Source organism: Pseudozyma flocculosa (genome assembly GCF_000417875.1).
Source record: "Pseudozyma flocculosa PF-1 unplaced genomic scaffold scaffold00022, whole genome shotgun sequence".
NCBI classification, from domain to species: domain Eukaryota; kingdom Fungi; phylum Basidiomycota; class Ustilaginomycetes; order Ustilaginales; family Ustilaginaceae; genus Pseudozyma; species Pseudozyma flocculosa.
Window position 1 is genome coordinate 245,898 of NW_006920890.1, and position 13,869 is coordinate 259,766.

A 13,869-nucleotide genomic window follows, 5' to 3' on the forward strand; every position below is an offset into this window, starting at 1 on the left:
ACACGCCTCTGTAGCCAGCCCGCTGGCGAGGCGCCGACCACGGCACGCGTGTCCAGCCCAGCTCCAGCCCTGGTCGGCCCAGCCCAGCTCGGCCGAGCCCAGCCCTGGGCGGCCCAGTCCAGCTCGCGGCATCCGGCCCTCGTGCTAGCGGGCGGCGGGACGCGCTCTTCCGGCCGGGAAGGGCGCATCCCATCGCCGCCGCGACGCGCGCAGCCACTCCGCTCCATCCCGGACTCAGCTCCCGATGGCAGCTCCGGATCGTCTAGACGCAGCTCCGGATCGTCTAGACGCAGCTCCGGATCGTCTAGACGCAGCTCCGGATCGTGAGAAGCAGCTCCGTATCGCCTGTACGTACCTCCTCGATCGGCAAAGACCGCACCAGCGCGGCGACCTCCTCCGCACTCTTCCATCTTGCGAGCTGTCCGAGGCGCTTTTGACCTGCCCAAACGGACGTATGTACTATCTTGCAATAGAGCTGGCCGGAAATCGGGTTGAGGATGAGAAGCGCTCCGTTGATGGGCTGTGTGCAGAAAGAGACGAAGAGGAAGAGGAGAGGATGAGCGAGCGAACAGCCAAGGAAAAACGACCAGGAGCGAGCACGAGCGAGCCAGTCGGACAAACCTTGGTCACCAAGTTCCCTTCCTTCGCCGGCCGAAGAGAGCGGAAGAGAAGAAAGAGACGAAGGAGGGGAAGAAGAGGAAGAGGCGAGAGGGAAAGAGAAGAGGTGAGAGAAGAAGAAAAAAAAACAGAGGCGCGTCAGTACCACCTCGCGCCGCTGCTACCACCATCTCGACGCCTCTCCGTCGCATCATACACCTCTTTTTACTCACGAACGACCGCTTGACGATCACCCGGTGAACGGATCCGTCGTCAACGCAAAACGTCGACGACTCGAAGAGCGACGAGTAGTTGCTCGACGATAGGTGAGCCTCCGTGGGAGCAGAAGAATAGAGCTGCAAGCTCTTTCGCACCCTTTCCCTGAGGACGTGGAGGGCGGGGTTTGCCTTCATGATCTTTGCCATGGCCTGTTGGATGAGGGGTTTTGAGCCGGGGAACCAGATGCCGTAGGCGGAGTGGATGTTGTAGGCGAGGTCGATGCCGATGAGGGAGCCGGTGGCGGATGGATAGATGGAGGTGTTGTCGGAGGTGTAGTCGAGGAACTTTGCGCGGCAGTAACGTTCGATGTCGTGGGAGTCGTAGTCGCCCCAACGGAGCTGGACGTCGATCCACCACTTGTTGCCGGAGGAACCGTCGAGGACGTCGCGGGCGTCGGTGAGGAGGGATGGGCGGGACATTGGCCACTTGTAGCTGGCAAAGAGGAGGATGTCGGACGAGGATGCGGTCATGCGGTAGGACTTGCGCGGGTGGATGGTCTCCTTCTGGACGGTCTCGATGGAGAGGGCCTCGAGTTCCTGGTCAAACACCTGGCAGAGGTCCATGACGACGGACTCGTGGATCTTTTGCCAGAGGTGGGCGCGGAAGAGCTGGATGTAGGAGATCTTGAGCGAGGGCATCTTGCCGGACATGAGGACGCCGCAGAGGTCGAGCTGGACCTGGAAGCCGATGTAGACGCTGGATCGGTTGAGGGTGGGGGACCACCAGAGGGTGAAGCGGCGGTTGGGGATCTGGCTGAGACCGGAGCGCTGTGCGTTGGTGAGGCGCTTCTGCTGCATGCTCTCCTCGAACGACGACGACTTTTCCCAAAAGAGGCCCTCCCAGGTCGGGTGGGCGGTGGCGGCAAAGAGCGAGTGCTCGAGGATGGTCTCGACGCCGCCGAGGGCGGCGATGGTGTCGGTGCGGAGCTGGTTGAGGTTGTGGAGCTTGCCGTCGTGGCGCTGGTTGGTCCAGGCAAAGGGCTGGGACTTGGCGACCTGGTAGCGCTTAAACTCCTGCCGCACGCGCCACATCTTGTCGTAGGAGAGGATGGTGCGGTCCTTTTGGAAGAGGGTGGCGATGCGCGGGAGGCCGCGGTGGAACGAGTCCTCGAGGTCCTCGAGGGTGAGGCGGCGGTTCTGCTCGCTGGCCTCCTTGCGCTTCTGGGCGTACTCCTGCCAGACGCGCGCCGAGTCCTCAAACTCCGATGCCCACGGGGTGATGTAGCGGTAGAGGGCGGGGAGCAGCTGGTCCTCCTGGCCAGACGAGAGGCCGGAGCGGAAGTGGGTGATGCCGGTGGTCGTCTGGCGCGAGTAGCGGAGGTCGGAGGCGGGGATGAGGACGTGGCCCATCGAGAGCATGCCGAGACCGCCGAGCTCCTTGGGCGAGGCGAGGATGTGGATGGGCCAGCGGGAGGGCATCTTGGAGTTGACGCCGGACTTGATGCGGTTGATGACCTTGTTCTCGCTCTTGACGAGGAGGTCGAGGAGCTCCTCGGTGTTGACGACGGCCTCGCGGTAGTAGGTCATCAGCGCGATCAGGCACGAGTTCCACTTGTTGGCGATCTTGCTAAACGGGGCGGCGCCGGCCGACATGAGCAGTGCGCGGACGCGGTTGTTAAAGTTGGCGATGCCCTCGTCCGAGACGCGGAGGTAGGCGGTGGCGGTGCGCTCGCCCGAGGCGGCGGCGACGAGGGGCCAGACGCCGTCGCGGGTGGTGTCGACGTCGCCCTGGCGGGCCTTGGGCAGCATGCGGACCTCGAAGCCGGCCATGGAAAAGAGGAGGTTGGGGTTGTCCTTGCTGTAGACCGAGCACAGCGTGTCGTCCCACTCGATGGTGGTGAGGCTGCGCGGCAGGCTGTTCTTGACCGTCCAAAAGACGGCGCGGCCGAGGTTGACGTCGTGCTTGACGAGGCGCATGCGGCAGTCGCGGGGCCAGCACCTGCGGTTGTTGTAGCCGATGAGGTTGCTGTTGTTGGGGTCCGGGTTGGCGCTGAGGTAGCGCTGGATGAGGTCGCGCGCCTCGTCGGCGTCGAAGCGGTAGAGGATGTGGATGCGGTCGACGAAGCGCGTGTAGAGGCGGATCGGGTGGGCGGCCTCGGTGGCGGCGTCCTTGAACTGGAAGAGGCCGTTGGGCATCGCCGGCGGGCCCGCCATCTCGCTGGCGCGCTGCAGGCCGAGGATGAGGAGGTCGAGGATGAGGCCGTAGTACTGGAACACGAACGCGCTAAACTGGAGGCCGCGGATCAGGCCGTACGTGTTGATGTGCTCCATGTCCTTGAAGACGATCGAGACGTTGTTCTTGGACGTGATGTAGTCGGCAAGGTTGTGGTCCATGATGAGGCGCAGCAGCCGGTTGAGGAGCGTCAGGTCGATCTTCTCGTAGACGCGGCTGAGGGTCGTCTCCATGAGCACGTTGCACTGGCCCTCGGACGTGTCCCAGACGCCCTCGAGGTTGTTGATGCCGTTGCACCACTTGTAGACGAGCAACGGCGCCGGTTCCGAGTCGCTCGGCTTGACCCAAGCGGGGAAGAGCTGGCGCTTGTCGGCCTCGTAGGAGAGGTACTGGTCGAGGTAGGCGTCGGTGATCTTCTCCATCGGCTCGATGTCGTAGCACGGGATGAGCTTGTCGAAGGTGTCGAAGAACTCGATGCCGACGGCCTTGGCGGCGCGCTGGGTGAGCATCAGGCGCTTGATGCGCGCCAGCGTCTCGTGCGGGTTGTCGAACGCCTGCTCGATGAGGGCGAGCTCCTCGCGCTGGCTCTGGTTGAGGCGGCCCTTGACGCTGTACGACTCCTTGAGCTTCTCGAGGGCGAGGACGAGGATCTTGGTGTCGTGCTTAAAGTTGAGTGAGGGGAAGGGGATCGGCTGGAAGCGGCGGCTCTCGAGCCAGTGGACGGTCGACGTGTAGATGGCGACGGCGGCCTCGGACGTGATGTAGGGCCCGTCCTTGAGGTACGAGTTCTGGCGCTCCTGCTCGGCCTTGAGGTAGAGGCGGGTGAGGCGGCCGAGGTTCTTCTTGCTGACCGTCTTGTCGACGGTGGCGCCGCGGCGGATGCGCTCGCGGTTGTAGTGCGTCACCGAAGTCCACCAGTCGGCCTTGAGCTTGACGTAGCGCAGGATGAGGTTCTCGACGGCCGTCGGCATGCCGGGCACCTTCCACGGCGTGTTGGACTTGTAGCAGCGCCACGCCGTCGAGAGGTGCTGGAGGATGACGCGCGACTTGTTGGCCTTGAGGCCCTCGGGCATCAGGTCGAGGATGTCGTGGAGCACGCTGGCGCGCAGCTCGAGGTCGAACGAGCTCTCGACGCGCTGCTTGGTGATGGTCGAGACGCCCTTGGCGCGGCCCTTGCGCCCCTCAAACTGCCTCGCCAGCAGGTTGCCCAGCCAGCGCTCGAGGAGCGGCGTGATGCCGCGCAGGAAAAACATCCACACGCGCCACGACGGCGCCCAGAAGCCCACGCCCGGTCCCTTGCCGACGGGCCCCGTGTTGAAGCGCGAGTAGATGACGTGCTTGAGGTCCTTGCACGCGCGGATCTGGCGCATCACGCGGTACTTGTAGCGGTACATGCCGCTGAGGGTGGCGACGTGGTTGAAGAGGTACTGGAGGCCGTCGGCCAGCTGGAAGGCGTCGATCGAGCCGAGTCGGTAGGTGACCTGGCTGTCGACGACGAGCTTGACGATGCGCGCCATCTCGCGGACCAGGTGGAAGGCGTTGCCGAAGCGGCTCTTCTTGCGCTCCTTGGTCGTCAGCGTCTTGGTGGGCTTGAGGTTGAAGTTAAAGTCGAGGTGGAGCGCCGAGCAGCCCTTGCGGTGGATCAGCAGGTTGAGCATGTTGAACGACTGCCGCGACACCTGCAGGCCCGCCTCGAGCCAGTCGATGCTCGTGTTCTGGAAGAACTTGGTGGCGTTGAGCTGCTTGAGCAGGTACTTGCGCTTCTGCGGCTTCTGCTTGCGCGTGTGGAGCGAGTTGTAGACGTAGTTCTTGAGCAGCTTCTGGTAGCTGACGCGGATCTTGACCGGCTGGTTGGGCGGGCAGTGCTCGAGGTACCACGTCTGCACCAGCGGCACGTCGACGGCGCGCCGCGTGCGGCCGCTGCGCCGGTCGTAGGGCGACGGCGCCCACCACAGCGCGATGGCGTCGGCCGTCAGCTCGTTCTCCAGCGGCCGCTCGTCGAGGAACGGCGCCACGTCGTCCGGCAGCGAAAAGGCCACCTCGTCCGGCAGCTCGTCGTCGCCCTCGACGCCCTCGCCGAAGACGTCGTCCTCGTGGGCCAGCACCGGCGTGCCGTCGTCGTACTCGCTCCGGAAGGCGTTGGAGCTGGCCAGCGAGCGGCCCGAGATCGGGTTGATGACCGGGTCAAAGTAGAAGGCCTGGTCGATCTCGTCGGAGCGGATGTAGACGTTCTTGGGCTCGTGGTAGGTGCCGATGTGCACCGAGCGCGGCCGGCTGTTGTAGAGGTGCGGGAAGGCCACCTTGTACTCGGTGCGGATCTGCTGGCGGATGATGACCTTGCGAAAGTCGGTGAAGTCGGTAAAGTCGTCGTCGAAGCCGTCTGTGTCCTTGTACAGCGGCTCGAACTTGGGGCCGCCGGGGATGGCCATGTTGAGCGCCTTGGCGGTGAAGAACGACTTGGGGTCGAACATGTAAAAGTAGTTGCGGTCCCCCGACGCAAAGTCGCTCAGCAGCGTACGGCCGAGGCGGTGGAGCGCCGCCATCTGCGGCAGGTCGAGGTTCCAGAACTTGTACGACGGCCCGTTGACGCGCTCGCCGTCGTCGAGCAGCGGCTTGTGGTCGTAGAACCAGTCGATGATGGCGCTGTCCTCTTCCTCGTCGAGCTCGAGCTGGATGGCCTCGAGCGGCTCGACATCGAGCAGGTTGTCGCCGTAGTCGACGACGGGCTCCTCGTCGTCAAACGGCGGGAAGCGCATCCGCTTAAAGTGGCGCCGGTCGCGCTTCTCGCGCCGCATCGCCAGCCACATGGTGGCCCACTGGGCGTGGAAGACGGGCTCGATGACCTTGGGCACCTCGTTGACGAACGTGATGGCGCCGGTGATGTGGTAGAGCACGGGCACCTCGCGCACCTGCTCCCACGGCATCGGGATGTTCTCGAGCACCTTCATCATGGCGTGCGGCACGTACTTGAGCGCGCCGAGGTGGACGCGCTTGTCCTGGCGGTACTTGCGATTGCTCATGTCGCCGTGGTCCTTGATGACCTTGCGCAGCACCTCCGGCGGCATCTCCTGCTTGCCCGTGTCGACGAAGCCCGTCTTGCCGCGGCGGTCGCCAAAGCGGCGGCTCTGGCTTTGCTGCCACTTTTTCGCCTTGGACTCGAGCCTCTCGGTCGTCATGATGGGCGGCACGCTGTAGGGCGACGTCTGGGGCATGCCGGGCGGCGGGCCGCGCATCGACGATGGTGCCGACGGCGGTGCGCCCATGAAACCGGGCGGAGGGCCGGACATGGTGTGTAGTATAATTGAGGGTGGCGGTCGGGGTCGGCGACGGCCGTGGTCGAGCGACGGCGCTGGCGTCCGACGGGGCAGGTCGCCCGCAGGGTGGGCCTAGGCTGCCGAGCAAGTGCTCTCTCTGGTCGCTCCCGGTCACTGGCTGACGACGATGGAGCTGATGGTATGGCTCGTCGGGAGGGCGCGTGTGAATGCTGTCGCGGGTCGCGGTGGTGGTCGTCGCAATGCCAGTCTCTTTGGGCGACTTCTTCCGTCAACAAGGCTTCACACAGGGGCGAGAACGGAGGTGGATGGAGCTCTGAGGCTGAGCCGTATCGTGGATGTGAAACGAGTGCGGAAAGGTGCGATTGTCAAGGGAAGCGATGGGGGGCAAAGGATGTGGTGAATGGACGAGTGGCGTGAATTCTTCGCTGGCGCCCCCGGCCCACCCCCGCCCACCTGCCAGGCGCAGTCCGGCGAAAACCTCTCGATCGACGCGCGCCAAAATCTCGGATCCGAGAAGATGAGCCAATCCAGTCGATCCAGTCGACCTCGCTCTACAACGAGGTGCAATCGGCGTCCATCGCAGCCCACGGGAAGCCAGCATACGGGACGGTTCAAGACTCGGTATGCCATGTCGCAAGCCCTCACCACGACGGCCTTTGGCGCTGCTCAACTCGACAGGCGGCCAGATATCGCCGACGTTGAGCGCGGTGACGGTCGGCGGATTGATGATTGATGGCTCAGCCGTGGGCGGCATCTGGCTGCCGATCCCCCACGTGAGCCGTCCTAGCTTTTTCTCTGCCTTTTCTGCTGTGCTGTGCCCAGAGGCCCGGGCGCGTCAGGAACGACCCTCAAGTGGAGGTGACTGAGCCACGGCCTGCCTGCCTGCCTGGCCTGCTTGCCACTGCCCCGTCCCGCCCCGCGCCCCTTCTCTCTCTCCCAGCCAGCAGACTCACCACCACCACGACCACCACGACCGCATCTCACACAGTCCCGTCGCCCTCTTGCACCCATTGCACTCCTACTGCCGCCATGGCCGACTCGAACCCGTCTCAGCCGCTCGCCTCTTCGTCTGCGCAGGACCACGAGATGGCCTCCATCGACCAGGCGGCTGCCGCGGCAACCGACGCTCCGTCCACCTCGAGATCGCACCCTGCCGACAATCTCAGCCCAGAGGAAGACCTGCATGACCAGGAACAAGATGAGAGACCCAGCATCGTCGAAGACGAAAGCGCAGAGCACTCGGGAGAACCGTCCGCGGCCATTGAGCAGGCGGCCGCTGCCGGCGGCCCCAGCAGAAGGCGCGCCACCGCCCGCGGCTTCGAAGCCAGCGAAGGCTTCGCATTCGTCGAACAGCCCGAGAGGAGAGGCGAGGACAGGGTGAGTCGACGCGCAAACAGAACATGATGACCTCTGCCGCCACCGCTTCAGATGTGTCAGTTGAGCACACGATGACGTTCGCGACGCCTCCGTACTGTCTTCTCCTGCTCCGCACGCAGCTTCTCGACGAGCGAGTGCGCGACAAGTACATTCGAGGTGAGGAGAGCCGCGGAGTCTTCCTCTCATTCCCAAGTCGGTCCATCTGCCAGACCTCCGCTGATCACGCCTGTCGCTCCCCGCTTTCCTCCGATGCCGTCTTCCACCGTTTGCCTGAATGCAGAGATCGGCGATCTGTACGACGAGAGGCGCGCTTCGTGACGGGTGTTGTGGGCACCTTGCTCGCCGTGGCAAGGAAGCGAAAGACGCAGCCGCTAATGGAGCGTGACTGTCGGCGGAGCGACCGATCGCCGCGGAGCCTGCCGTCGAAACGGAAGAGTCGTGTACTTGTGTCCTGGGCCGTGCTGAATCCAACGATCGTCAGCACCTCGTCGACCGGGCCTGGGCTCCGTCAGTTTGACGCTGCGTTGGGATGCGGCTGAGCGCCTAGTCTGAAGAGGGGAGCGCTCCTGCGAGTCCATAGCTGGGATCGTTGCTGTGCGCGCGTGCGAGCATTGCGGCTCGTCCTGATGCCAGAGCTCAGGTGGCAGGCCCGCGGGCGCCCATGTTTTCCTGCTGCGATAGCCCGGGCTGCGTCTGCGACTGCGAATCGGCTGCGGCGTGGTCGTACCGGTGGTCGGCCATGTGAGCGTTCGTGGTTGCCGCGCCCTGGTAGGCGGTGCCCGAGCGCGCGGCCTGTTGCGATGCCTCAATGATTCTGGCACGACGGTAGGCCTTGAGCGTCTCGACGTCGGCCTCTTGCAGGTTGAGCGTGGTGGGCGGCCGCCGGATCATGGTGGTGTCGTTGACGTTAGTGAGCAGGAGGATGCAGTCGATTCGGCGATTCGGATGATGAGGTAGGGCGGGGCTCTGTCGCGGATGAGATGGAGAGGCGGCCTGCGAGATGGTGGTTGCGAAGACGTAGAGTGGCTCTGGAGGCCGTGTTGGTCGCGACAAGCCAGCCAGGGTCTCGCCTGCCTGCCTTGGCTGCCTGGCTGTCTGCGCTTCTGTTTGTTTCAAGGCGAGCGCTGCTCGGTTCTGCCGTGGGCGCGTGCGAGTGTGCATAGGTGGCTGGGTGCGGGCATGAGCAGGCAGCTCAAAGGCAAGCTAAGGCAAGGCCACACGGAATCAGGAATCCAAAAAGGTGGGGGCGGACGGGCCAGCGACCTTCTCGCCGTCGAGGCAACCCTCGCCGTCTTCGTACCACCACCACCGCTGTCTCCCTCCGGCTCTCACCCGTCGTTAATCCCTTCGGCACCGCCACCTCCAGGTCGACCGCCTTGAGGCCTTGCTCGACGGCGCGGCGGATCGAGGCCGATCCTCCCCGCTTCCTGTCCCGAAAGCGCAGGCCGCTCACGCATCGTCGTTGCCGCGCTCGCCGTGCCCGTGTCCAGGCTCGATCGAGAAGGCGCAACCCGGCGACGATCCGCGTCCAGCTGGCTCACATCGCTCAGCCACCACGGCACGGCAGTCCTACCGCAGGCGATCCAGATCTGCGCTCGCTCGACTCGTTCAAAGCTAGCCAAGCCGGGCAGACAGGCCGGCAGACCCATCAGCCGCCTTGAGGGCTCGCAGCGCCTCGTGCCTTCCGTCCCCTCTCGCTCTCTGTGGCGCAATCTCTCGCGTTCCGCTTCAGCTCGCATCGACCGCGCCATGTCCGGCCCTCAGCGACGGCAGCAGATGGTCCAGCAGCAGCAGCAGCAGCAGCAGCAGCCTCGTAACGGGCCGTACCAGCCAAGCTACGGCGCTGGTCCCGCCGTGTACGGGTACCAGCCGGGCGTCAACAATGCGGCGGCTGGACCCGCCTATGGCGTCGCACCTGGGTACGGCGGCCCATCTGCGATGCACCAGCAACAGGCGCAGTTCCTCTACTCGAACCAGCCTGCCTATGGCCCAGCCGGCCCCTACCCGACGGGCTCGCCTGCCATGGCATCCTACGCGGCTCAGCCGGGCATGTTCGGGCAGCCGCAACCTCAACCATACCAGCAGGGCTATGCTGCGCCTGTCAACCCAGGCGTGCCGTCTGGCTTCCGCTCGCCGTACCTCGCGCCCAACTTTGCCGCAGCTAACGGGCCGGCCGTCTCGTCAGCATCGAGCCCCGGCAACCTCACGCCGCTGTCCAGGCCAGTCCAACAGCTGAGCCTCAGTACCGGCCACAGTCCCAGGCCCAGTGCTGGCAAGACGCGGCTGCAGTCCTTCGTCTTCCCGAGGCCAAGCGATCCTGACGCATCTGGGAGTCCAGTAGCAGCATCGGCCTCGGCGTCAGGCGACGACAGCGGCGCGGTCGATGATGGCGACGAAGGCGCTGCTGGTGTCGAGGCAACAACGCAAGCAGCAGGAGGAACCACCACGCCGGCGTCGTCTGCGCTTCCGACCAAGCCAGCCGATGCGCAAGGCGTTGCAGCCCTGCCGGCCGAAGCGGCAGCCTACACGGTATTCCATCCTGGTGCCGCGCCGCTGCCGATGAACGCGGTGCCGCCAATCAGACCACAGCCGCTGCTGCCTGCGGCGTCGATGCAGCGGATGGGAAGCTTCCCCGGCAAGCGCTTCGAGAATGGGCAGGCGGTCGGCTACGGTGGTCATCGACCAGACCTCCAGGCGTCATCCGGCCTCTTCGGTCAGGGTTCGACGCCTGCGACGGTAGCGGCCGAGATTGCACTGCGCTATCCTGCACTGCCGGAGGTGCCAGCCATGCCCGAACCACCGACAGAACCCAGCCCTGCTGCAGCGGCGCCGCCATTGGAGGACGTCGGAGAGGTCGCTCAGGCCTATCGCGAGTACGGCGACTCGCTCAAAGGCATCATCGGCGTCTATAAAAAGAGGGACGAGCTCCTCCGTCTGCGCACCGAGGCTGTCGGCTTCGACCCAAAGAGGGCATGGCTGGCCTGGGAAGCTGGCAAAGGGGAGGGCGATGAGAGCGTGCAGGGCAAGAAGAACGGCGATGCGGAGCAGGCAGGACTATCCAAGACGGAGAGTACGACGGAGCCGCCGCACCCGATCCTCGGTGTCCGCCTGCTGCAGAGGGTGGCCGCACTGACGGCCGAGAACGACGAGCTCGGTCGGCTGCTGGAGGAAAAGCTGGATCTCGCCGACGGATCCAAGACGACACCGCCGGCGACGACGGAGCTGCTGCAAGAACTGCAGGGTGAGTGCTGTGCCGAAGCCCTTCCTTTCAACCATGGCATCCGCCTTGCTCACACTCTGCCCATCCGCCCGCTTCTTCGCCACGAACAGATGCGCACCGTCTGATCGCTGCGCTCGATGCAGCACTGACCAAGGCCGAGGCGCGGGCCCAAGCAGCCGAACGGGCGCTCGAGGTAGCCTGCGTTACCAACTCGACGGCCATCGTAACCCGCGCGCCTTCCAACAGCGCGGTCGTTGACGTCCAGGCCGCGTCACCAGCCAAAGGCGCGGGAAACCCAGCACCGGCGTCCGAGGTCAAGCCTTCCTCGCCAGCCGTGCCCGCAGCGGAGGGTGGCAAGAGTGTGCCATCTGACACGACTTTGTCTCCCGCCACGAACGCCCCCAACGCCGCGAGCGGACGAGGACGAGGCGGGCGCAGATCTGGCGGACAGCGCTCGGGAGAAGGTGGTCGACGGGGCGAGCGTGGTCGGGGCAATAACCAGGGACGGCGAGGAGGAGGCGGCGGCGGTAATACTGGTGGCGGATCGACTACCTAGCGAAGTACCATTCCTCTCAATGGACATCTTCTCGGCGCATCCTGCTGCATCGCCTCAGCCTCTCCATGCTATCTCATCTGCGCGTGCTGTTCCTCGATGAGACCGAGGACGAAAGACGACGTGCGAACAGCTCAGCTACCTTGCATCCCCCCAATGAACACCTTGCACTACCACCACAGAACATCAGTCTGTGATCTTCTGTTCCTGTTCTGACGGCATCCGCTGCTGTCTGACCACGGGGGCAATCCAGGTGCTGCGGTTTTTTCGCCACCGTGAGCTAAAAAGACACCTTTGCATTATGTCTACTTTTTTCGCACGACTTTTCACCGAGCACGACTCGTGCTCCTCTTTGTTCGATATTGTGCGGGAAAGAGAGGCGAGCAAAGATATCCATTCATTACATGGCTTCACTGCCATCGAGGCTTTTTTCTGCTGAGTTTTATCTTGAGCTGACGGTGATTGGCACGGTCCGCGGTAGATATTCTTTTGCTGGTGTAGGCAGTCGATGTGCAAGCCTCGGACCGCGCGGTCTGCAAGCTTCAATCGGAATCGGTGCTAGCGTCTGATGAGCATGAGTCGAGGAGCACACAAGACGCTCAGGCGGTAATCCGAGGCGGCTAGAGTTGCGACGGCGGAGCGGGCACGCGCAATCGAGGGGATCGACACAAGCCGGACCGGCCGAACCCCCCACTGTTATACGTGATCAACTGACGTTCAACGAGCGCCCTCGCCATTTGTCGACCCCCCGTTGTCGGTGCCTGGCTCGTCGCTCGGGGTGGCTTGCGTGCGAAGGAAGGCCAATTGATCTCGCCTCTCAGCCGCCAACCGGGTCTACTCGCGCGATCCGGTGAGCAAGGCGCCGTCAAGAAGCCGCCAACGGAAGTGCTAGGGTACCTAGCAAGATCAGGAACAGGCCGGTGACGGTGTGCGACGCACCATCTGGCGGTGCTCATGATGCTGATGCGGCGGCGGCGGCGGCGGCGGTCAGGGGAAGCGCACCCAGGAGAAACTCGAGAACGTTCTCCGTTCGCCCCGCTGTCTCGTTTCTAGGTACGCCCGCTATGCTGTTGGACCGATCTGCCAGCCTTCGTGCGCCGTCAGCCTCCGATCGCATGCCTCATCCGCGACGCTCGCGGCATGGACCACAGGGCCGGGTACGGGCGCAACGAGCCGCTGGTCGAAAGACGAAGCGAGAGCGCGAGCGGAACTCGCGGTCTGTGTCGGGGCGGCATCGAGCGCCGTGATGCAGGACAAAGGGCGCGGATAACTCTCTGCTCTCCGTCGTGTACGAGAGAGAAGGACGGCATAGACCAGCCAGCATGGAGTTGTCCGGGCCGACGGCACGCAGCTGGGCGTTTTGTCGCTCGGAACGTGATGGCCATCGATCAGAAGGCGGCACCGATGAGCGGGGCATGCTGTAGGCTGGCTGCCGGACCTGGCACCGCCATGCCGTGCTCTGGCCGGCTTCGAGGCCGGCGCCACCGTCTCGCCCATCATATGGATCGATGCTGCTGCCCGGCAAACCTCGATCTGTGCCGGAAGAAGCTCGCGTAGGCTATTCCCCGCTCGCTGATCTTCCCGTACGCAGGCACCGAGCCACTAGTCCTGACGAGGGCCCTCCTCGAGGTCGAGAGATGCTGCTCGCCGACGCAGCCCACATACACAGACGATGCGGTCGCGAGGTCAACGATGGGAAAGGGAGGTCGTGCTTGCGTTTGCTTGCTGTGGGCAGATGCATGGACCTTGCGGCCACACGGCGCGTGCAAGGCTGCCGATGGAGCCGCGCTGGCCGGCCGGGTGGCGGGGCAGACGACGGCACGCAGCTGTGCCAAGCGGCGCGCCGCAGCAGCTACAGTAGCTCCCTGCCTTCTGCATGCTGCTGCAGCCGAGAGGTGCCAACGCGGTTGGGCGCAGCTCTGGTTTCAGGTCCCGAAAAGTCATGCTGCACGCGACGCCCAGCCCAGGACAGGCCGGCGAGGACGGGGGGGGGCACTCGCCTCGACGCCCAGCAGCAGCGCGGAGCAGCAGGCCTGTGGCAGCAGATCGATGAACTGAGGAGGGCCGTTGCAGCCCGCCTTGCCTGCGCTCTCAAAGATGATCGACGGCCTCGTGAGTATTCGACGATATCAAGGCAACAGATCGATGTTATGTAGCGCTCACGAGCGCTGCCCTTCTGACAGGAACGCGAAACGGGCGCGGATGAAAGGTGCCTGGACGTGGCTCGACGCCGACGGTCGCACGTTATGGTGGGAAAGCGGCGAGACGATTCCCCCCTTGTCTGGCTGGCAAGACGGCAACCTCGCGCGAGCGGCAGGCCAAGGCAAGCAACAAGTTAAGCAGCACGTACGTACGCTAAGCAAGCAAAGCAAAGCAAGGGGCGTCGACGGCGATGC

The 13,869-nt window shown here is 64.5% G+C and overlaps 4 protein-coding genes across 4 annotated transcripts in view; 2 read left to right on the top strand and 2 right to left on the bottom strand.

Annotated features, from left to right (window-relative positions):
* PFL1_05864 (uncharacterized protein) overlaps positions 1-6,335 on the bottom strand; it is a gene marked incomplete at both ends in the record, with an annotated part of 13,191 nt that extends 6,856 nt beyond the window's left edge. The window contains 3 exons of the mRNA XM_007883400.1: positions 356-520; positions 622-642; positions 831-6,335. Of these exons, the coding sequence (XP_007881591.1) occupies positions 356-520; positions 622-642; positions 831-6,335 (5,691 nt within the window). The remainder of the gene's footprint in view (positions 1-355; positions 521-621; positions 643-830) is intronic.
* A 1,017-nt stretch (positions 6,336-7,352) lies between these two features.
* On the top strand, positions 7,353-8,018 carry PFL1_05865 (uncharacterized protein; the record flags this gene model as incomplete). Its single annotated transcript, XM_007883401.1, has 3 exons — positions 7,353-7,700; positions 7,820-7,856; positions 7,981-8,018. 3 exons carry the CDS (start codon positions 7,353-7,355, stop codon positions 8,016-8,018), a joined length of 423 nt encoding a protein of 140 aa, XP_007881592.1.
* Positions 8,019-8,336: 318 nt separating this feature from the next.
* PFL1_05866 (uncharacterized protein) lies at positions 8,337-8,861 on the bottom strand (the record flags this gene model as incomplete). Its single annotated transcript, XM_007883402.1, has 1 exon — positions 8,337-8,861. One exon carries the CDS (start codon positions 8,859-8,861, stop codon positions 8,337-8,339), a length of 525 nt encoding a protein of 174 aa, XP_007881593.1.
* Positions 8,862-9,449: 588 nt separating this feature from the next.
* PFL1_05867 (uncharacterized protein) lies at positions 9,450-11,178 on the top strand (the record flags this gene model as incomplete). The annotated part of the gene is made up of 3 exons (XM_007883403.1): positions 9,450-10,941; positions 11,031-11,143; positions 11,167-11,178. 3 exons carry the CDS (start codon positions 9,450-9,452, stop codon positions 11,176-11,178), a joined length of 1,617 nt encoding a protein of 538 aa, XP_007881594.1.
* Between the last annotated feature and the right edge of the window lie 2,691 nt (positions 11,179-13,869).